At 45.2% G+C, this 24,054-nt stretch overlaps 1 protein-coding gene across 11 annotated transcripts in view; it reads right to left on the bottom strand.

The window, feature by feature from the left end:
* Positions 1-7,146: 7,146 nt before the first annotated feature.
* The window catches only part of STAU2 (staufen double-stranded RNA binding protein 2), a 322,172-nt gene continuing 305,264 nt past the window's right edge, over positions 7,147-24,054 (bottom strand). For all 11 annotated transcript variants that reach the window (XM_057531779.1, XM_057531776.1, XM_057531771.1 and 8 more), the window contains 2 exons: positions 9,395-9,483; positions 7,147-8,259 (listed from right to left, as the gene is read on the bottom strand). In XM_057531779.1, the coding sequence (XP_057387762.1) occupies positions 8,166-8,259; positions 9,395-9,483 (183 nt within the window). In that variant the 3' untranslated portion in view covers positions 7,147-8,165. The remainder of the gene's footprint in view (positions 8,260-9,394; positions 9,484-24,054) is intronic.

Raw genomic sequence — 24,054 nt, 5'->3', positions numbered from 1 at the left:
AGGCTTTATTGGGCTGGAGCTACCTTTTTATGCTCCCTGCTCTCCCTCCTCTTGCTGCTGCCCTCATTTGGACCCTCATTATCTCTACTCCATTGTAAATAACCACTTTATTACCCACTTCCTGTGCCTCTACTTCTCCTTCTCAGGATGGTATACTGAGAAACAAGGGAAAAAGACCCTGGTAGTGATGGCATATTTGTAACCAGATAAGACAGAGGGATACGCTGCCTTTTCCATACTGGCCATGGGGACAGGGCTATTTACAGTTCTTTCTCTTTACCACCAAGAAACTTACCAACAGATGCCAAGAGCAGCCCGGGTCTGACACTTCAGAGGCACCTCACCAGCCTTGGTTTCCTGACTTCCGACATTGTGTGTGCCTCTCTGGGTCACTGGTAGGCCTCTTCTGCCATATTCCCCTAGTTCCCTGAGGAGTCTAGGGTAAAAAACTGTAGCATGAAGTGTGTGGGGAACGTGTAATCCCTTTGTCAGAAATAATTCTCTGACCCGTGGGTCATTCTCACCAAATGAGTCCCAAGAGGCATTAGGCGCCACAGATATTTGGCTTTGTGGAGAAGGCATCTCAAAGATGATGATCCTATTGTCTGAGTGGCCCACAGGGGCTTCCTGTAGATGCTCCCTGGCCCAGGCTCTGAGAACATTCAGTTTAGAGTAATATTTATTTGTGTGCATGTTTTATAATTGCCTTTAAGAAACCAAAATTCCCTAATGCAAAACAGGGCTGTGACTTATTCATCTCAGCCTCTTTCTCTTCTCAGCACCTATCGTATCTGGCACACAGGAATTGATCCATAATTATTGATTAATTCACAGATTGGCATTTGGTCAACAATAACTCATGTTTATCAAGTACTTGCTCTGTGCCACATACAGTTCAAAATACTTCACGTCTTAACTCGTAAAACTCATTTATTTAACCCACAGAACAGCACTGCCATCCTCACTTTATAGCTGAAGAAATTGAGGCTTGGAAAAGTTAAGGGAACTTACCTAGAAATATACAGGGAGTTAGTAGAAAAGCCAAGTTGAACCTAGGCAGTCTGACTCTTGATTCCCAACTCTTAACCGTATCCAACACTGCTTTCTTGGTAAAAGGTGGATCAGGATTATACCAGTAGTTGGGAAGGTTGTTGGTGGTGGGGGAAGTTGTGGTTGTGGAGGGGATGGTGGCTCATAAAGCCTCAGTCATCACAGGGACTTACCCCAGAAAAAGTAAACATGCAAACTGGATTCCTACAGCACCTTAGTTGAAGGTTGGCTGGTCCAGGTCACCTAATCTGGAAAGCAGGAATCCAGGGTAGACATTCTTTTCAATATTAAAACCTGGGTCACTGGCCTGTGTTTCCCCACGATGCTTCTCATAATCACTGTGGAAGCAGGAGAAACTGAAATCAGTTCCTAATGAAGTGTATCTGTCTTCTTGCATTTTTTTTCCTGTGCACCTGGTTGCCATTTCATCTTCCCAGTTGGACCGGAAGTGCTCTTTTCTGCTTTGGGTCTTCATTGCTGCTAGCAGGCTTTCTCTAGCCGTGGTGAGCGGGGGCTACTCTTCATTGCAGTGCGCGGGCTTCTCATTGCGGTGGCTTCTCTTGTTGCGGAGCACGGGCTCTAGGTGCATGGGCTTCAGTAGTTGCGGCACGTGGGCTCAGTAGTTGTGGCGCATGGGCTTAGTTCCTCCGCGGCATGTGGGATCTTCCCGGACCAGGGCTCGAACCCGTGTTCCCTGCATTGGCAGGCGGATTCTTAACCACTGCGTCACCAGGGAAGTCCAGACTGGAAGCTCTTTGAGGGTAGAGACATTACTTGAAGCTTCAGGTGGTTCTCCACAATGACTAACTCAAGGATGGAGACTCAATCCATATTGCTGATGGATGAATAGATTAGAATTTGGTTAAGGTTGGAAACTAGAAGGGAAGATATGTTTAGCCAGATATTTCCAGGCTAGTGGTGTCTTCTCCTCCTAAGACAGAGGAAGTGGCTGTAGCGGGGATGAACACTTGAAGAGTGTTGTGCATTATGTTGTGGTGACTGTGGAAGCTACTCTGGTTCCAGGCCAAAAAAAAAAAAAAAAAAAGAGTCCTGACCTTCTCTGATATCAGAGATAACCCCATCAGCTAAATTCCCCTTGGAGTTCACATCCAAGCCTGATCTTTGCCAAAACTGGGGGCTTGATAATGATCTCAAGTTGGTGAAGAAGGATCTAGTTCCTCCCCCTGCACTCTGGGAACAAGGAAACCCGAGTGGCCAAACATCTTTCTGGAAAATGATGACCCGTGTAGATTTAGGGGCAGGTTCAAGAGGAAACAGAAGATGTTGACTGCTCATTCCTGAGGCTGAGGTGAAAGCATTCACAGACTTACCTGCCGGGAACACTGAGTCTGTTCCTATCATAGATGCCTTCTCCAGAACTTTTCGCTTCTCCATTTTTCTCCAGTGTCGCTTGGCTTCCTCACCCACTTTACGTTTGAATCCAAATTTCTGATACTTTCTATTGTCTGCTTCCTCCCACCCACTTAAATAACCAAGTCTCCTCCCTTCTTTGAGCTCCCTTGAAAACGTAGAAGTTTTTTTTTTTAGTATTTATTTATTTGGCTGCACTGGGTCTTAGTTGTGGCACACAGGATCTTTAGTTGCAGCACTCGGGCTCTTTAGTTGCAGCATGCAGGATCTAGTTCCCTGACCAGGGGTCGAACCAAGGCCCCCTGCATTGGGAGTGCAGAGTCTTAACCGCTGGACCAGCTGGGAAGTCCCCATAAGAGTAAAGTTTGAACGAAAATTAGACCAAGATGGCCTCCATCTCTACTCACCTCAGTTGTAAGAATCAGAAATGCCCTGACATGTAAGATCCCCTCAGGATAACAAAAGCAGGGATGTAGCCGCCGACCTTCTGGTTCTGTAATCACTGAGGAAGGATACGACTCTACTGCCTAATTATCTCATGATTTGTGCTGAAGGAAAGGAGGCTTTTAAAAATATGCTAATTTGGGATCACTAGGAAGTTTTCTTTTTTTTTCTCCTAGGTAGTTTTGTGACTCACTCAGGATAGCTTTGTGGTTCATCAGACCCTTGAAACTAAAGACCGAAAGGATTAAAGAAAACCAAACAAAACAGTACAGCCTTCATAAATCTCTGACCAATCTATGACTTTTGGGACACTTACTCACTTATTTAAGCGTCACTGTTTACATTGAAAGGAAGAACTAGCACATGATTATAATGCGCCTTGTCCCATGGGAGGTAGTTGAGGCAGGCACCTATTGGGTTTTCTCCCCAGTGATTCTCCCTTCTCTGGTGACTACTCTGCCCTATTCCAAAGGGGCAGAGTTGGGGCAGCCATATTTGTACAAGTGGGTCAGGGGTGAACGTCCCGTCCAAGGTGAGCCAATCAGGAGTTCCTTCCTACAACCTTGGGAATGAAATCCAGAGAGAGATTCAGTGCTCCTTCAGGTGGCTGTAAACTTGGGTGCTACTGGTAGCCACGTTCTCTGGTATGCGTGCTTGAGAGGCAGGAGCTGGTGTGGAGAGAGAAATGATTCACACATTCAGAGGGAGGTGGGGAATTGAGAGAGAGGGAGAAGGAAAGCTTCCTGGTTTCCCCACAGCCTTGTACTTCCTGGCTCCAGTTAATTTCTGCATTTCTGCCCCGAGCTTCTCTAAAATGCCCCTGTAGCTTTAGAACACATTTCCCATTGCTGGTTTGGATAGGTTTTTATAATTCACAGCCAAAGAATCCTAATCGATATGAGTAGTATTTTTCCTTGCAGGTATTTAATTTTAAAAATTCACATATTAGAGGCAAAATTTGAATTCAAGCGTACCACTAGTAATAGAGGAATTAACGGTAATATAAATTTTAGAGCTGTAATGCTCTTAGAGACTGTCATTTTATCGATGTGGAAACTGAGGCCCAGGAAGGCTAAATCCTTTGCCAAGGTCACCTCTGTGTCTGACGCAGGACTTTAGACTCTTGACTCCTAGACCATGGCTCTTTCCCTCACACCCTCTAACTCTGAAATACTGAATCTACCTTCACAACTTGTACACTTTAAAAAAATAGACCATCTACTTCTGCATAGTCTTATTCCTACTGTTTTGGATGAGAAGTTGAAACTCGAAGGTGTTAAATGACTTCAAAAAGACTATACATTAACAGAAGTAGAACTAGAAGTTTATTCCCAGGCAGGAGGTTCCATCCAATAGGCCAGACTTCTCTGTCCATGCGTCCAGGTCACCACTGATCTGCTTAAGCTGGCAAATCCACCATGGCAGGGCTTTTAGGGTCATTCATCTACTCAACAAACATTTATTGAGTACTTACCATATTAAGGTGGGCACCATTCCACACCAGGAGATACAACGAGGGGTAAATTCAGTTGGTCAGCCTTGAGTGTAGGTGAGCTTCGAGAGCTTCACCTGGTGTATGTATATTTGGGGCTGGGGGTGGGTTCGGTCAGTAGACGTGTGGGTTGTGTGGAAGTGAGATAAGATATACTACTAGAGTTCAAGCGTGGTGGCTTTTTGACAGTGTCACCAGAATACAGCACGGTGCCCAAAGCACAGTGAGATGAGTGAGGGAAGGAATAACGACTCAGAGACACAATCAACGAGCTATAATGCAGGGGTTCTGAGTAAAACGCGCTCACCTCTCATGCTCATTTCCTGGTCTGCCTTTCCCTCAGCTAGAATGTGCATTCTTGAGAGGGAAGTAGTTTCATTTGTTTATTTATTTTCTGCATTCCCAGCATACATCAGAGTGTGCTGGGCATCCAGTCAAGGGAGCATTTAGTTATGTTAAGAGGTTAGAATGTAAGAGGAAAGCCATCCCAACAAGGCAATTTATCAATGAGTCTCGGCAAGGTGAGAGGGAACTTGGGTGGTGTCTGCCAGAAATCAACAGCTGGGTTTGACCCACTCTAAGAAATCTTTGCTTTGAGCCAGATATTACAACGCCCCTCCTTGTGAGACATGTGTCTGTGATTGTGGAAATACAGGAATGTATCTGGGGGTGAGGATTGGAATTGAATCTTCTGGCCTGGGGAAGGGATATACATGCAAAAATGGGAAGATGGGAGGCAGGATGGTGGGTCTCCATGGGTCCAAAGTCCTCTGAAGTGAGGGTTTTTTTGACTGGCTATGTTTATGGTTAAGAAATGCCAGAGTACCCCTGAGGTTGAAGGTACCATAATCTTATCAACAGTAATGCCATATATTATCATGAGTGCCTATCTCTGTGTCAGGTTAAGCAGTGAGATTTCAAATTTATGTCTTCAGCAGGTTTCTCTATCGTTTTGATAGATCATTCATTTGTCCACTTATTCATTTATTTGATGTATCCATTTATCAGGTGCCTATATCATGGTGGGGTAGGTCGGGGGTTACTCAGAGACAAATTCACATGGGATCTTGCCATTAATGACTTCTTCGCTCCGTGTGCAAAACTGTTAGGTTTTCTACCACCCTTGCCATAATGATAACAAGTGGCCTTTGGAAATTGAAAGGTACAGAACAAACCCTGGGCAGGTGCACTGAAAACTCAACAGCAGCAGGATTTAAACACCAATCAATTGGTCTGGACCACATTTCCAAGGTCCCTGGGAGTCCCGAAAACCTCCACATAATAAGGTAAGTTTCTCATTAATCTATTTTTATTTTATGGTGCAGGAAATTGGTTGAAGCTGTCAAAAAAAAATCACCGTTGAGAATGTTTGCTGGGCAGAAGAATACTAGGGCAACTCAGAGAGGTCACCCCGGGAAAGGGGAGGAGGGTCCTTGTCACAGCCTGAAGGGTGGTGTCTCGCCATTGATCTTTGGCAAGTTGTGCTGGAAACGGCTGGTCAGAGTTCCAAAGCGCAATATTATATTTCCAATTAAAATGCAAAAACAAACCTTTTTCATAAAACACATTGGCCTCAGCACTGGGAAGTGACTACAAAGCCTAGTGCTGATTGAGAAAAGCTGAAAGCAGACACTGTAATTGATAAAGGAGATAAGTCAACCTGTGTCCTTTAGAGAATAACGAGTTCCATTTTTCATCAAAAAGATCTCCTTGTGTTGAAGAAACATTCTTTCCATAAATCTACTTAATGGTTTCCCCCCAGTGATATATAACATGGCAAGGGACAGCAGGCCACCCATCATTTGCATTGCTAATTCAACCCAAAGAAAACCCAAACGGTTCCCAGGAAGGGCTGCTAGCAAACTCTCTAAAGGGAAAATATCCAAAGGTCTCCCTGGTCTCTTCAAGCAGGTAGATGGGTGGGATTCTGAATAAATATCCTCTCACTAAACTTGAGATCGGATGCAAAGGTCCATCCCCTATCCCCCACTCTGGTACGCTCAGCTCTGAGGGTGACTCCGTCAGATAGCTCCAGAGGCCAATGCCTCAGATACTTGGGTTGTGAGAACTGATTAGCTTCGTTTGTGCCCTGAGCTCATCCCTCTCCCACGACGGCCCTGACGGCCTTGGTGTTTTGGGGACCGTGGGCCGTGAGCGGTAGTCAGCGTTTACGGCATTTGGGAAACTGAAGATGCGTTTTAAAGATCCTGCCTGAAGTGGTGCTGCTGACCGAGGGCCGAAGCCTCAGGTGCTGATGGCCCAGGGGGAAGAAAGGGCCTGCCCCCTTCCGAGGGGATGATTTAGGGCCCTCTGCGCAGGGTGCCAGGCAGCAGACTTATTGTTCAGCTCGGCTGATCTTCGTGAACCCCAACTTTACAAATGGGCTGTTACGTCCACGAGGGCCCAGCTTTATGGAGCAAAACCTATTTCCTCCGAGGGCACCCAGCCCTCTCGATGCTGGCAGACTTCCCCACATGGGAGTCATTAAAAACAACCCTAGAGTGATTTCCTTCTGTTGCTGTTTGTTTATCCTCCAGTCGCGTGTGAGTCAGCCAGATCGTGATTTGTGGTGGTTTTGCTCGACGTTGGCTGGTCAGGAACCCGGTTCCCAGTCACCCGGGAGGCGGCCCTGCAGTTTCGCAGAGACGGCGGGTGGCACGAGAACCCTCTAGTGTCACCTCTGTGCAGGGTGACAGGGCCGGGTGGGCAAATGGCCTTTGGGATGGGTTACGCTGGGGTGATGTTTAAGAGAGGAGAGCGAGGCAAGGAAAGAACAACACTGACCACACTTCACACAGAAACCGACCACATTTTTTACTGCATTGGCTCCACGCTGGATTCCAACATGCTGGTCCAGAGCATGGCTGGCTACAGGCCGGCAGGACCGCTACGGCTCTCCCGACAGGCTTTCCCTTCCCCGCCATGAACATTATTTCTTTTGATCCCACTCACTGCCCCAAGTGCAGAGGCAGTTATCAAAAAACACTTTGGATGCAAACAGTGAGTGGCTTACAACACACGGATGGGTGGGTGCGACGTCCACTGCGAATGTGGAATCCACAGAAATGGCTGGAGAGGCAAGACGCCTCCTTAGTGGCTTAATAGGATGATGGCATTCAAAAAACCCGCAAGTGGTTTTTGTTTTCTTTTTGAATTCCTGGAGTCTATTGAAACTAATTGTTCCTAACGTTATTTCATATTCGTAAATCAAATGTCTGACCTGATTTCAACCATGTTTGTTGGCATACATCTTTTGAGTGGTGTGCCCTGACGTTATTCAGACTGATATAGGATGAAGATTACAAATATCTGCATAAAAAGAGAAACTGTGTGACTCTATATGAAGACAACGACCATCACATTCCACAGCACATCATTGGGTAATCTCTGAATCGTCAGGCATTATTTAAAATGAGAGAGAATATAAGTGAACACAAGCGCCACGACAAAACAATCATAACAACAGAACCAAAGCCAATTCCTCTATTAATCATTTAAGAATTGTACCTCTGTTTCTAACACTTTTCATTAATTGTTATTTTAAGCTCCAGTAGCAGGATCAGATTTCTGCTGCCTCTGGGCAAATGAGTTATGATCTGATCTCAAGTTCCAAGGGAAATGCTCAAAGTTTTATTTTCCCCCAGTTGAATAAACAGTACTATGTCTATTATCTCTTGTGTTAGAATAGTGTTGTCTTCACATAAGACTCAAATCATGGTATTAGTCATTCATTTCCTTGAGCACAGACACCCTCATGCGTGCTGACAGGTTTATAAGGATGCGGTGGCAGCCGTGGTTCTGGGAGCTGCTAGATGACCGACCTTGATTTCTTGCAGTCCTGAGCGATGGAGCCCGGGGGGGTCTGGTTATTGTCTGCTTTCTCTCCCAGATGCTGGGCTTGTCTGGAAGATTAATACGTTAACAAGAGCTGAAGGGCCAGGGTTGCACATCTTCAGACATGTTTATTAGCAGATGGCGCACAGGATTCAAAGGTCACCACAAAAGTGACATTTTAAAGTGAAACAACAATATTTATGTTCAGATAGTCTACTGATGAGATCATGTGGAAATGGTTTTGATTAAATTAGCTTATAAATGGTTGCCAATCTATAGACAACTTAAAGTGCCACGTCTGTTTACCAAATGTTTTTTTCTCACGCTCTCACCTTTTAAATATTAATGACCAAATGCTGTGTTTTTTTGGGGGGGGGGTTAAGATTATTTAACTGTAGGATTAGTATATTTGGTTTTGTCTTCCTAGGTTATCCAATGTTTTTCATTCTAAAAATGTTATCTCCTGTGTGAGTTCTGAAATCTCACCTGCTATTATTATTTCTGCTCTGAAAGAATTTGGATTCCGCTGTTGTAAAATACAATGGCTTGCAATTTCTTTAGTATAAATTGGGTCTCTGGCGAGACTGAAAGTTCAGTCTCTCAGATCAAACCTTATGTTCAATATCAGAAAAGAGGTATGAGCTGGATTTCAGAAATTCTTATTAAATCTGCGTTTTGGCCTCTGTAGCCCTCGGGAACCACACTTCTGTGACAACGTGCGCTTGTGTTTCATACAACAATGTGAAAACCAAAATGCAGCCAAGGGGAAGGAACCCTCCTCTCAGCTTCTTTTTTTTCCCCCCTCTCTGTTGTGCCCACTACCTAGCAGGAATGTGAATGAAAATGTTTACCTCAGAAAATGGTTTAGTCAGAATGCTCAACAGTCTGAAATGAGAATTCACCTTTTGCAAGTCTTGCAAATCTCTGTGGTCAGCAAAACCCACAGAAATATTTCCAGCAAAGGCATTAAAATGCAGAAATAATGATCAATCAGTAGATTAAAACTTTCACAGATATATTTACAGGAAACAAATGTGACCATATAGACTGTTTCTCATTTATTTACATTGAATTGTATTAGGAATAATTTTGTAGGATATAGATATTACTGTCTTGAGTTTTTCACCTTATTATTATGTCTATCTTATTTTTCATACAGTGACAAAATTACAAATGTAAGAATACAACAGAAGATGTACTCACTTTTCAAGAGAACCTTTTTCAATATTCATCGCCCCTTCCATTGGATCCAATCCTTGTTCAGAAAATTGCTTCAAGGCACTTAAAGCTGCCTAAAAACGAAAACAAACACACAGACAAGGAGATCCAGTTACTGACTTTCATGTAATAAATAGGTATGTAATGGTAAAAGAGAGCTTTGATATATAGTAAAGGCTATCATTTTCATTAGTCTAAATAAATGCTTTTCTGTATCATTTAACAAAACTACATTTAAAAGGCTGTTCTATGATGGAGCAATGCATATACTACGAATGCTTTATTTTTTGTGTGTCTGGGGGAAGAGGTGGAGAGAGGAGTCTCCATAAATCTCATGCCTTATCCATAATTTTGTAAAATCACAATGTTTTATCCGCAAATGTAGAAAACACCTAGTAGAAGCCTGTCATTCTTTGATGATGAGTTTTGCATCATTTCTCCTCACATTACTGAAACTACACATCGTCTTCCTCCAGATGTGAGAACATCAGATTTTTTTCCAGCTTTCCAAAGTTAGCATAAATGTATTGTTCAATTTTATAGACATGTGGCCTCAACCAAGTCACAGAGTGTGAGACCAGAAATGGACCAAATACACCCTTGCATACCGAGGGATGGTATGATGGTATCCTGTGAGGAGACAGAAAATCTGCGCTCCATGGGGCCCTGGGAAGGCAGGCCTGGCCGCGGCAGAGCCTCCTGTGGTGTGGATACGCCGGGGATGCGGTATGCGGATGCGTGGGACGCTGAAGGGTGTTGACAGGCTGGTGGGGCCTCGCTGAATAGCTGGGAGGCACCAAAAAATGTGATGCTGATAAGATCTGCATAAGTTGTTGACACTCAAGTGCGCGTCGGTCCAAATTGTTATTTCTTTGAATAAGAATTTGGTTCTTCTTCCCCTGCCCAAACCCCACCACTTCTCAGGTCAATTAGAAGAGCTTTGTTGTGTCTGAGATAGGTGTGAGCGGCCAAAGTTGTTTGCATCTTGGAGATCCTGCTGGGTCACACTTTGGTCTGTATCTGTATCTTCTCAACCGCCTCTGACAAAGACCTAACTCTGTCAGTTGCTCAAACTTTTATCTGCCAGGGGCCCCTTTTGGGTAGCTGAGTGCATGATCTCTTCTACATCTCTTTATGCGTAATATATCTTTTTGGTGTTGATTTTTCAGTTAATAGGCTTTATTTTTTTTTTTTAGGGCAGTTTTAAATTTTATTTATTTATTTATTTATTTTTGGCTGTGTTGGGTCTTCGTTTCTGTGCAAGGGCTTTCTCCAGTTGCGGCAAGCGGGGGCCACTCTTCATGGCGGTGCGCGGGCCTCTCACTATCGCGGCCTCTCTTGTTGCGGAGCGCAGGCTCAGTAGTTGTGGCTCACGGGCCTAGTTGCTCCGCGGCATGTGGGATCTTCCCAGACCAGGGCTCGAACCTGTGTCGCCTGCATTGGCAGGCAGATTCTCAACCGCTGCGCCACCAGGGAAGCCCTAGGGCAGTTTTAAGTTTGCAGAAAAAATGGAGCAGGGAGAGCTCCCATATACCTTCTCCCACTCCGCCCTCAACGCTGTTTCCCCTGTTATTCACATCCTGCATTCCCGAGGTACATGTGTTACAACTGATGAAATATCGATATATTATCATTAACTAAAGTCCAGAGTCTACAACTCTGTGTTGTACATTCTGTGGATTTTGACAAATGTATAATGGCACGTGTCCACTCTTACAGTATCATACGGAATAATTTTATTGCCCTAAAACTCCACTGTGCTCCACCGTTCACCCCTCCTCCCTTTCCCCCCAATCCCTGGCAACCCCTATTTTTTTTTTTTTTTTTTTTACAATCTCTATAGTTTTGTCTTTTTCGAAATTCATACAGCTGGAATCACACAGTATGTAGCACTTGCAGATTGGCTTCTTTCACTAAGCAATATGCATTTAAAGTTCCTCTATCCTTTATGTCTTTTCATCTCATCTTTTTTTCACTGCTGAATATATTCCATTGCGTGGATGTACCATAGTTTCTTTATCCTTTTATACCTATTGAGGGACATCCGGTTGCTTCCAGTTTTTGGCGATTATGAATAAAGCTGCTATCAACATCTGTGTGCAGATTTTTGTGTAATATTTGTAATATTTTTCCTCTCTTCTCTCTTTGTCGTTCTATCTTTTAAATCTCAACCCCTATATTCAACCAAAAAGGAAAAATATATCCTTTACTTTTTTTTTTAGGCTACTTCTTCCTTTCAGATCTCTAAGCTGGTCTCCTCAGTTCAGACGTGCTAATTTGAATGCCCACTCACGCCTGCAGCCCCAGCCTGGGCGGGCAGGGGGAGGCCGTGGTTGGGCTCTCTGTTTCATCATTATCTCCTTGAACCTGGAGTCCTGTTGGGATGTCAGTGCCCTACCCCACTACCCCTGATCTTGGTCCAGGGTCCTACTATACAGAAGCTGGTGTAGGCTGTGGTGGCAGGTAAGCACTAACATCGGTTGGGTAGGAGCAATGTGGCCATCTCACTGGGCACTGTTATTGGTTGAATTGTGTCCACCCCCCATATTCATATGTTGAAGTCCTAAACCCCCATACTCAGAATATGGCCCTATTTGGAAATAGGGTGACTGCTGATATAATTAAGATGAAGTCATGCTAGATTAGGGTGTGGCCTGATCCATTATGACCAATGTCCTTATAAAAAAGGGAAATTCAGAAACAGAAACCCACACAGGGAGAACACCGTGTGAAGAAGAAGGCGGAGATTGGAGTGACGCAACAGAAGTCAAGGAATGCCAAAGACTGCCAGCAAACCACCAGAAACTAGGAGAGGCACGGAACAGATTTCTCCCTCATGGCCCTCAGAAGGAACCAACCCTGCCAACACTTTGATCTTGGACTTCTAACTTCCAGAACTGTGAGACAATAAATTCCTGTTGAATTTATTGTTGGTGGTCCTGTGTTATGGAGGCCCTAGCAAATGAATACAGGTACATCATGATTCCTCTTTAAGGACAGTAGAACCTCTTTCTCCTCTCTCTGATGTTTCCTTATATTATCTTTTTATTATAAAAATAGTTTTTCATTACAGAAAAATCATAATATGTAGGCAAGCAAAAAGAATGTGAAAATATTCACAGCCTTACCCACCACTCACAACTTGGTGTCCATCTTTCCATATCCTTTTCTATCCCCTCCCCATATGTACACTCTCTAACCTGGATCATATCCTAACACTGCTCTTGTCATTGAACGTGAGCAGTTTTCCACCTCAACGGAAACATTTCAGCAGCCTCATTTTGCAGGACTGCACAGTATCTCACTGACTTTATGTGCCTTTCTGTATTTAGCCAATCCCTAGTGTTGGACATTGAGGCCACACCCACTTTTTAAGCTGTTATTAACACTGCACCAAGCTTCTTAATGGTTAAAAATCTTTGAGTACGTTCTCAATAATTTCCTTGTGGTAAATTCCTAGAAACTGAATTTCTGGGCCGAAGGGTGCGCACATTTGTAAAGATCTGATATAAACTTGCCCTGCCCTCAGGGAGGTTGTACCCACCAGCACGCTGAGGCACATCTGCTTCTCTAGGGGCTTTTGTAATCGCCTCTCAGAACCACTTCGTGGATCACTGGAGCGAACCAGTTTTGTCATTTTACAGCCCCACTTTATTTTTCATTTGTCCCTCCCTACCATTTACCTCATTCACTAGACTTGGCTTTGAGTGAAGTTTGGTTGCTTTCGGAAGTTAAATTCACCCTCAGAAGACTCAGATTTGGACAAGTTTCCGCCTAAGAAAAAGTAATTGGCAGAGATATTTGATTCTTATTAAATTCAATTAGATGACCTCTGAGGTCAAGTCCTGAAACGCTGAGGGAGCTGGGCAGCCTTCCCGGGTGACTCTGCTGAGAACGGTCCCGTGGGTGTGCACATTCTTGCGGGCTTGTCTCGTGAACCTGAGCTCTGCAGTCGCGCCTTCCGTGCGTGTGCGCGGAGCTAAGAGCCCGGCCCGCTCGCTGCTAACCTGTAAAGACCAGTCCGTGCCGGACCTCTCCAGATAGCCCAGCTTCGTGGGGTGGGCGAAGGAACAGAGAGTTCTTTGTATATTCAACAATTTTGAACAAATGAACAGCTATTTTGTTCTGATCCGTGAATATGTGAATTATTGGTAGGAATGCTGATTTTTATCAATTTCTCCCCAAATGGATTATTATAGACAGCTATTTCAGTGCCTTCTATGATAGTCTATCTGCAATGTGGTTGGTATTGCTGAATGAGACTTTTGAGAGCTCCAGGGCTTCTTGGTCCTGTTTTATTCCCAGTAAGGCCAAAACGACAACCGAAACGAAATCGTTTTTTGAAAATCACTTATAGGCTAATTGTAGCCCAGTTTCACTAGCTGCTTTGGAAATACCTGTTGCCTGAATACCAGGAACCAAATGTCTTACTTCACCGAGTCCAGGACCCAGTGACACCTGTTCGTATCCACCCAAAAAAAGATGCACATATGAGATGAAAGCGAGGTCTCAGGGAGCAGGTTGGGTGTTTGAGCTCTTGCAAAATCTCCTGGATGATTTAATCATCCAGGCAGGTCCCCAAGCGCTGTCAGGATGATTGTCATTGCTCCAAGAACGTCCTACCAGCTGGAGTGGCGGAGTGCTCTTTCACTCGATGCCATGAAGGATTTTCAGAATTCTTGTGCGGCTGCTTCCCTCCAAAGGTATGTTTAAAAGCTTCCAAATAACATTCCCTTAACTGTCTGATGAGATAATTCAGCCCACATCTTATTGATAACCCTGAATACAATCGCTTATAAATATGAGAGGACTTCTTTCTACTTTATAAAAGGCAATGAAGACACTTTATCTTCTCTGTAAACAGCAATCGCTGCCATTTGATGAACATCCCTCTGCCACAGCCATGAGACCGTGTCCCTTACCTGCGTGACCTCAGGTGTTACCACAGCCCTGCAAGGTAGGTCCTTCCCATGAGGAATTCAGCAACCTACTCGAGGTCACACGGCTAGTAAGTGGCAGAGCAGAGAGAGATGTGAACCCAGCCCACATCCTTGGTCACATCACTTTATTTCCTTCAAACGTAAAAGCTGCTCACATTCAGCCTAGGCAACTTCAGCATAACTCCTTTCAATATCATTATTTCAAAATCACTCCTATAACCTCCTCTATACTCACTCTATTGATTATTTCCCATGATAATGAATTGAGGTAAGCTCATGAAATGATCTCCATTTTCTAGAGAAGGGCTTTATTACCTTGTGGGGAATCACACAGTTTCCAGCCTCCAGTTTTTTTGGGGTCCCTTTTTTGGGGTTGACTTCTGAGACCTCATTTGGTGCTTCTATAACACTTGCAGTTTGGTTAAAACTAAATTGCTATAGCAATTATTTCATCACTTAGAATGATCCAAAGGCCACAATTCCTTGCCTTCCCTCCCGTCGTTCTCAGAAGAGTTCATCTGTCACCTTCCTGTGGTGGCTGGGAGGAGGGAGAAATGAGGTGCAGTGTCTGCCTGGGATTGTGGGGTGTAGGCTACCCAGTGAGAGGAGGTGCTGGGACTGCAAAGGCGAAATGGAGAGAGAAAGAGGGCTCGGCTGTGCTTTAGAGGGAGCGATAAGCCACATGAGTTCAGGAAAGTCGAGATGGGCAGGGGCTGCCAAGCAGGCACTGCCCTGACAGGTACTAGTAGAGCCCTGACCCCCCTGCTTCCTCCCAGCTTCTCATGAGCTCCATGAGGAATCAGGGGCTCTCCTTCCACACCCAACGCCACTCATCACCCACTACTTCCCCTGAAAGGACACTTTACCGAGTAAGAAAGTCCATGGAGTGAGATGGGTTTGCTTCGCCTTCTACAGCAAAACGCCCGCAACAATAGGATAATGCAGCAACCCCAAAATAGTCACATAACATTTAGCACGACCCAAATATCGGTCCTTTCAAAGAACAACATACAACGGAGTAGCATTTCGAACAAAAACTGAAATTGAACAGTCCACAAAAATGTTTTACTGTGTTCGTCCAAATCTGTCCAGAAGATGGTAAACAAAATCCTTATGTTTAAACTACCTGAGCTGAATAAATTGTTACTTGCTAGAGGCCAGTTGCTTTACAAAAAATTAAGAACATGTTATAAATATGTGACGTAATATTAAAGGACACTTTGGAGTGAGAGAAAAATCAAATAGCCTTCATTTGGGGAAACACAGTTGAAGTCCGATTAGAAGCAAGTTCATACACACACACACACACACACACACACACACACAATGGAATATTACTCAGCCATTAAAAAAGAATGGAATAATGCCATTTGCAGCAACGTGGATGGACCTAGAGGTGATCATACTAAGCGAAGTAAGTCAGAAAGAGAAAGACAAATATCATATGATATCACTTATATGTGGAATCTAAAAAAAATGATACAAATGAACTTATTTACAAAACAGAAACAGACTCACAGACATAGAAAACAGATTTATGGTTACCAAAGGGGACAGTGTGTGGTGGTGGGGGGAGATGAATTAGGAGTCTGGGATTAACATACACACACTACCTAAAATAGGTAAATGACAAGGACCTACTGCATAGCCCAGGGAACTGTACTCAATAACCTATAATGGAAAAGAATCTGAAAAAGAATATATATATACATATATGTATGTATAACTGAATCACTTTGCTGTACACTTGAAACTAACATAACATTGTAAATTAACTATACTTAAATAAAACATTTTTAAAAAGAAGCAATTTCTACCTTGTCCATTACTGAGATGGTAAAGAGATAAAAGATGTTCAGCTCCTGCTGCCTGCAGGTCACCCTCTCGGCATGGACAATTTGCCATGTGATAAATGTAAACTAACCTTGGGGAGTCGTGGGGAGGAGGTAAATCTGGGTTCCTTAATGAACAACATCCTGAATGATGCTTAAACCCAACTTGTATAACTTCCCACACACTGTGGATTCGAGAATTTCAAAGATACACTAACATAAGTACCCAGAACCCTCCATATGGCTTTGACCATAAACAAACAGACAACTATATGATTTCATTTCCAAGGTCAGAAAATGTTTTCCTAGCAAATCAAAACAAACTCACTCAGCATCCTTTTGTATGTTACCATAGTCTACCAACTGGAATCTTAAACTTTAGCTTTATGATACTTTATATGTTCCGGGACGTTTTTTTTTAAAGGTATATCCAAGGCAATAGATGTAGCTTTGTTTGAGAGGAGAAAAATTTTTTAAGTGTTTTAAAGAAGTGGATGACATTTCCTTTTCTTATTCCTGTCTTTTCAGCTCAACACTTGTATCCATTTGTGTGTGTGTGTGTTTCCCTTAGAGGAGGGCATCTGCATAGATACATAGAAATATTTTTGTCCCCAAAAGAGTTTACAACTGTTTTGGGAATAAAGCCCCACAGGTTCTAAAACAGATGTCGCTGCCATTTCGTGTATCGCTTGTTTTGTGCGTAGCTATAGCAATGCCAGAAACATGATGCCAATAAGATAGTTTCCATGCCTGTTTGTTGGTCTTGGTTCACACGTGTGTGTGTGTGTGTGTGTCCACAGGATGGGGGTGAGCCTTTCCAGCCATTTCTGTAATTTCTAACTTTTCTATTGTCGATCAGCAATTTAGCAAACTGTGTTGAAACCAGTGCCTATTTTTCTTGCTTCCTTCTGCAGGGACTAAAGAGTTTGTAATGACAACATAGCAGCGTTAAGTCATTCTCTGAGAGACAACAATGGTTCATTAGCAAAATGTGAATTTTAACTTATCCCCTCATGACACGCAGTTCTTTTCGGAGTCTTGGAACAGGATGTCCAATGGGTCCTTTTATTTCTTTTTTTTTTCCATTTCACACTTTTCCCACCTATTTCACATCCTGAATCCCAGAAACAGACAGGCTGTTCCCATTAAAGTCAATGGTAACCATACATGTCCGAATGTGGCCTTCATTTTGAAGTAAGTGTTCAAGGTTTGTTTTGTTCTGCCTTTTCCCCCTAAAGTGCTTGCTCATATGGAACTCTTCCTGGGAGCAGGTCTAACTGCTGGATTCATTTCAGAACGCACGCATTGGACATATATGCAGCTCATTAAATCAGTCTCCTTTAATGAGAAAATGATAGGCTTCAAACTGCAAACATCTTCATTTGCAGCTGAGAACTCCCCTCACTTCTCTTCCCAACAATCTTTGAGACCGACCCTCCGTGAAGTCATTTAAAAATGACTGAAAAACCAGAAGGTCTTTTCTTCAGTAGGCTTGAAGTCTTATTGCCCAAAGAATGTGAGTTTTAATGTTTCTAAGTTATCATTTTCTTACTTTGAATGGTCTATAACAAAATGCCAAGTCTCTCTTTATATAAAATAAGAGAAACCCAAAAGAGAAGATCGTATTTCTAAATTTTATCATATTATGATAGGAGCCTCAGTCTATTAATTTTCAGATGAATCAATGGTAGGACTTTAAAAATAAAATAAAAAGTTGATTATACTGAGCTTCAATTAAACCATTTGCTGCCCTGCTTTCTAACAATTTCATCATAGTCCGCACTTTCATTTATGCTTACACAATCCTATTGGTTCAGGTAATTTCCACAAAATTGGTACCTTACAAAAAAGCTCTTACTGTTGGAACAAAGGGATGTCAGTTAAGGTGATGGCTACTCACTGTGTAAAAAAAAAAAAAAAAGAGGTGTGGGTGGTCGAAAGACTAAGGCGTGCCTTGGACAGTCTCCTAAGGCAAAGAATAGGAATTTTGGCTCCAGAATTTGGGGAATTAGCACAAACTTGGGCACTTAAAACTATAGACTTGGCCATCACCTTTATTTCAGCAATCAGGCACTTACTGTTGGGTAATCCACGTAGCTGCCAGCCTTGACAATGATACAGAGTTGAAGTTGAAGCAGGATTAACTGTGCTAAGGAATGTTTTCAGTGTGTTTAGAACTTGAGCAGCGATATCCGTGCTGCCATGGCTTCCTCCAATCACGCTGCTTCTGTTTTGCCGATAGCATTCCCTTTAAATTCGTGTGTTGTCTTTTATTTAATTATTTTTGCTTCAACAAAAAAACCCCCTTTGTAACGGTGTTTACTGAAACATGGTGTTGGGCACAAAGGCAAGTGTCCATCTCTCTCTGAACTTGGCAGGATAATCACCCACAAAGGTGTCCTACCCCCCAGAATCTGAATATGGCAAAAGTGATTTTGCAGATGGGACTGAGGCGTGAACACTGAGATGGAGAGGTTATCCTGGATGATCCACGTGGGTCCAACCTAATCACGTGACTCCTTAAAACCACAGAACCTTTCCTGGCTTTGGTCAGAGAGAAAGACGTGGCCAGGAAAACATGCTCAACAAAATGCAACGTTGTTAGTTTTGAAGATGGAGGAAGTCAAGGAAGGTGTGTGGCCGCTATAAGCTGGAAAAGGCAAGGAGACCAGTTCACCCTTAGAGCCCCAAAAAGGAACTGCCGACACCTCGATTTCAGCTCAGTGAGACTCCTGTCTGACTTCTGACCCACAGAGCTCTAAGATAACAAACACGTTTGTGCTGGGCTGAGCCACTCAGCCTGTTTGTTCATCTGTTACAGCAGCAAGAGAAAACTAATACACTCTTCCAGTCATCTGGACAAGGAAGTGAATGGGCATGGCATTTGGAGTCTGTCAGGCCTAGATTAAAATGTCAGCTCCACTGCAGACCAGCCGGGTGTCTTTATGCAAGTGACTGTATGTCTCAGAGCCTCGTTTTCATCATCTGTAAACTGGAAACTACAACACCTACCACGTCGGATTGTTTGAGAGGTTAATGCCTGGCCTATAGTAGTGTTTTATAAATGAAGGCCTTTAGTACACAACTTTCTCTGTTGAGCCCAACATTCAGTCATAAAATTCTTTATGCTATCTGTCTCCATGTTAATTTATGTCCAGTTTCCTGTATATTTCTATCAACTTTTTCCAGCACATTGCTCATCTATCTCTCTTCTAAGAGAACCCTATCATTATGCCTCCCCCTTAATCAACGGCCATTAATAACTCCCAGCCCCAGAATAACATCCTGTATTCTTGGCCTGGCATTCAGGGCCCTCCATCAGCTGACACCATTCTACCCCACAACCTCACTTGCTGCAGTTTCATTAGTGTGTTTTCTAGAGTGTGATTCCCCCAAACAGCAGACCAGTCACCAGCCTCAGGAACACCTGGCAGGTGTCAGTGTTATCAACAAGCTCCCTGGCCTATTGGTCTAAAGACACACCAATATTTCAGAAGCCCTGCCCGCATGGATCTTCCGCCCTGGTCAGATTGATCTACCTCCTGTCTGGGAAGACTTCTGGGGCTTTCTACCTCCACGCCTTTGTTCCTGCAGGCTTTCTGACTTCTCAGTGTGGTCTTCTTGGATTCCCAGCCTGTGTCCCACCTATGAATTTCTGACAGCCCCGGCCATTTACCTCCCCGAACTGTGAGTCGACTTTAACGTGTTTACATCCTGTCTCCCAGGTAGTCGGTCTGTTGGGGCCATTTTCCTGTGTGAAATCATCACAGTGTGTTTACAGAACATCTTCAAGGAATACTCTTTGATAGATTATCCTTCGGCTTCCATGTGAAGCTCACCCAGACAGGCAAGTGCTTGCAGACACGTCTCTTCTTGCTGTTTTCTCTTTATTCTCCTATTCATCTTGCCCTTCCTTGCTTTCCTCCCCCTGCAGGGCCTCCTCCAAAACTTCTCTCCATGGAGGCTCTTTCTCCTCCCTGTCTGCACCCCTCCACCCCTACCCACAGGCTCTGAGGCCAGGGCACCATGGCATAAACCATCCCAGGAAAGCAGGGCTGGGTTGTAGCTATCCGTGTGAGAGAAGGTTCTCCTTCCCCACAACTTACCTCCAAAGAATACAGAGGATAGTTACTGTCTTTTCCAATCGTCAATCATGGGCTGCAACAAGTGCTCAAAGCTCAGCCTTCCTGGGGTCGTGTGAGGCTACAGAGGAAGTGCCTGGGAAACCCTCCCTGGGAGGACTCCACAAAGGGGGCTTTGCCTGAGACCCTCGAGATGGGGACATCCTGAAACAGAGGACCAGAGGGGAGCCTCTTCCACCCAAGGAGGCCTGGCTCTATGGGGCAATCGTGGCCGAATTCTGCCTCCGCAGCCCTCCCCTCTGCTGCCCCGAAGGTTCATTTGGGATTTCTTGGTCCTTTGAGATTGTACTCCAAAGAGAATGAGAGGCATTCTCGCTGAACATGGGCACACACTGCTCTGTCTATTCAGGAGTTTCATTTGGGTTTGGGTATGTGATTGATAAAAACTTACATTATAGTTATTTCACAATTTTTACTGCCCTTAATGTACTCTTGGGTTGCCTGGTGGGGAAGGATGGGTGGGAACAGAGAATGATGGTCAAACAATATAACATATAAAATTCTATTTAATTCTGAACCTTTGGCTGTATTGCAATAGAGTCATAGGTGGTAAAGGCAGGTGGCCTGCAGGTCTTGTTGATTCGCTCAATGGGTGAGGCACGCAGAAGTCTGACTTTTTCTTGGGGCATTTGGTGGCCATCCTAGTGGTCAGATTGCAGGAGGGATGGGCCAGAATAGACCTTCACCTCCATCCCAAATGCCTCCTTAGCCTCCTACTGACACCTGATTAAGGTCCAAGCGTGCACAAAAGTCCAAAGAATAGTACACTGAACCCTCACATGTTTATCATTCAGATCAAGAATTATCAGTATTTTACCAATCTTGTTCCATGTATCTTCATGTTTTTCCTGTAGTATTCCAAATCATATATCAGGTAAAGATACGTGCCATTATCAGACCTAACAAAATTAACAGTACATCCTTTCTATCATCTAAATACCCAGGTCATGTTAAAATTTCCCTGATAGTCCCAATAATGTCCTTTAAAGTTGGTTTTCAAATCTATATCCCATCAGTTCACGAGTTGTATTTGATTGACCCTTTAAGATCTAGGAGTCCTGTGGCAGCAGAATAATGCCTCTCAAAGATGTCTGAGTCCTAATCCCAGAGACCTGTGAATGTTTCTTTACCAGGGACTTTGCAGATGGGATAAACCGAGAGTCTGGAGATGGGATGCTTAGTCTGGATTTCCCGGTGAGTCCAATCTGATCCAATGAGTCCTCAAAATTAGAGAACCCCTCCCGGCACTGGTCAGAGAGAGACATGATGACGGAAGAGGGGTCAGAGGGATGTGACATTATTGGCTTTGAATGTGGAGGAAGGGGCCAGGAACCAAGGAATGCAGGAAGCCTACAGAAGCTGGAAAAAGCAAGGAGACATTCTCGCCCTGAGCCTCCAGAGAGGAACACAGCCCTGCTGGCACCTGGACTTCAGCCCTGTGAGACCGTGGCTGACTTCTGATGACACAACTGCCAGATAATACACTAGTGTTGTTTTAAAGTACCATTCCTTTAGCAGGGGGACTGAAGTCACACAGAGGTGTAAACTCTGACACCAGGTTCTTTCCCAAGACCGGGCTGGTGTTGGGCCCGAAAAGGAGGCCCGAGGGCCTGCCTGAGACGTCTGGGGAAAGGGGAGGCTGGGGGCCTGAGAAGTGGGACTGGCTGGGCTGCAGGCCTCATCAGGCCAGAACCGAAGCGCTCCCCACCCCTCTCAAAGTGGGCTTCACCCTAAGATCAAGTCACTAAGATCAAGGCACCTAAACCCTTCTAGGACCTCCCTCTGCCCTCGGGGGTCCAGGCACCTTCGCTCCTTCTGCGCTGTGCCCGCCGCCTCCTTTCTGTTCCTTGACTGTGACAAGCTTGCCCCCCATCTCAGGGACTCATGCTGGCCGGTCCCTCAAGCCACCCCCTCCTCAAGACCGGCTGCTTGTCAGCCTTCAGATCTCAGGGCGGGGAGGCCTCCCCGACCGCTCCAAAACCTCACATAACTGTGTTCATTATCCTCATAACGCTGGTCACTGCCTGCGATTATTTCCTAGAGGGAGGGCTCCGGTCTGTCTGAGTCACAACTGGGTACTGTCCTTCATTCCACAAAGAGTCACTGGGAACCGGGCACTGCACTGGGCACCAGGAAACTAAGCTCCACGGACACACTCCCTGCCTGTCCGTGGCGTGCCTCCCAGCAGGAAGGAGAGCGTGCAGGCCACGCCAGGCTGGCGCATGATGCTGTCGAGACAGCACATACAACGGCGGCCTCGAGAAGGGCGCCCAGGGCTCCCCGGAGAAAACAGTGTCACAGGGAGGGCACATCTGGGGTGAGACTTAGGGTGAGAGAGACTTCTTCACGGAGGCGACAGGGAGAGTGATGCTGGCAGGGGGAGCTGCTCTTGCCCAGGCGCTGGAGCTGGGAGGGAAGGAGGGGCTGGGGACACGATCGGGTTTCAAGCTGTGGTGGAGAAAAGGGAGGCGCCGCCTTCTGGGAAAGCCTGAGCCAAGCCCAAGGGGCGGAAGCCACAGGCGGAGAGATTTGGTCTCAAAACAGGAAGGAACCTTGCGTCCACGGAGAGCAAGCTGGACTCAGAGGAAGGAGCGAGTGGCGCCCATTGCCAGGCCGGCTGTCAGGCAGGAGGCCGTGCCCGGCGCAGGTGGCCGTGAGGTCCCTCGTGTCTCAGGCTCTCTAATGCTCTGAGTCAGGACAAGGCCACGCGGGGGAAGAACAGCGGTACATCTGCAGGGTGGGAAGGGTTGTTGGAGAGGTGACATGTAGAGCTATGTCCCCTGTGATGAGTGTGGTTTGCAGGGGAAAGCTGAGTCTTCCTTGATAGGGGTAAAAAGTGGACCTGAGCTTCACGATGGGGCACGTGAGAAAGTGTCTTTCCCTTGTCGTTCCTCAGCATCTCCATGGAGAAGACTGAGTCGGTAAAACCATCCTATCACAGGGATTAACTGAGGGACGTGTCCTGGAGGTGTCTGCCACATACCGTCCTATGTGGTAAATGTTTTCTTTTCTTTAAATATCTTACTTTTAAAAATTTATTTATTTTTTGGCTGGGTTGGGTCTTCATTGCTGTGTACGGGCTTTCTCTAGTTGCGGCGAGCAGGTGCTACTCTTCATTGCGGTGCGCGGGCTTCTCATTGCGGTGGCTTCTCTTGTTGCGGAGCACGGGCTCTAGGCACGTGGACTGCAGTAGTTGTGGCTCGCGGGCTCAGTAGTTGTGGCTCGCGGGCTCAGTAGTTGTGGCTCGCGGGCTCAGTAGTTGTGGCTCGCGGGCTCTAGAGCGCAGGCTCAGTAGCTGTGGCGCACGGGCTCAGTTGCCCCGTGGCATGTGGGATCTTCCCGGACCAGGGCTCGAACCCGTGTCCCCTGCATTGGCAGGCGGATTCTTAACCACTGCGCCACCAGGGAAGCCCCTGTGGTAAATGTTTAACAACTGACCTTCTGGGGGAAAAAATCCCTAACTGGCACCATCTCCAGCTCCCTGCTTACTGCTCGGAGGCAGGGCAGCAACGTGGTGAAGAGTCCGGCTTACTGACGGGCTCCAGCACCTCTTAGCCATAGGACTTCGGGCAGGTAAAAATCTCAACTCTTAAATGGCATCCTGTGCTCATGACACTCACTTTGTTCTAAGAACGTTCCATCCCTAACTCATTTATTTTCACAGTCACCGCAAGGAGTCTTGACTCTCATCCCCAGTTTAAGAGGAGGACACGGAGACAGAGATGAAGTAA

This window comes from Balaenoptera acutorostrata, chromosome 17, assembly GCF_949987535.1.
Source record: "Balaenoptera acutorostrata chromosome 17, mBalAcu1.1, whole genome shotgun sequence".
NCBI lineage: Eukaryota > Metazoa > Chordata > Mammalia > Artiodactyla > Balaenopteridae > Balaenoptera > Balaenoptera acutorostrata.
Note: the sequence above shows the minus strand (reverse complement) of the source record. Positions and strands in the feature narration are given on the sequence as shown.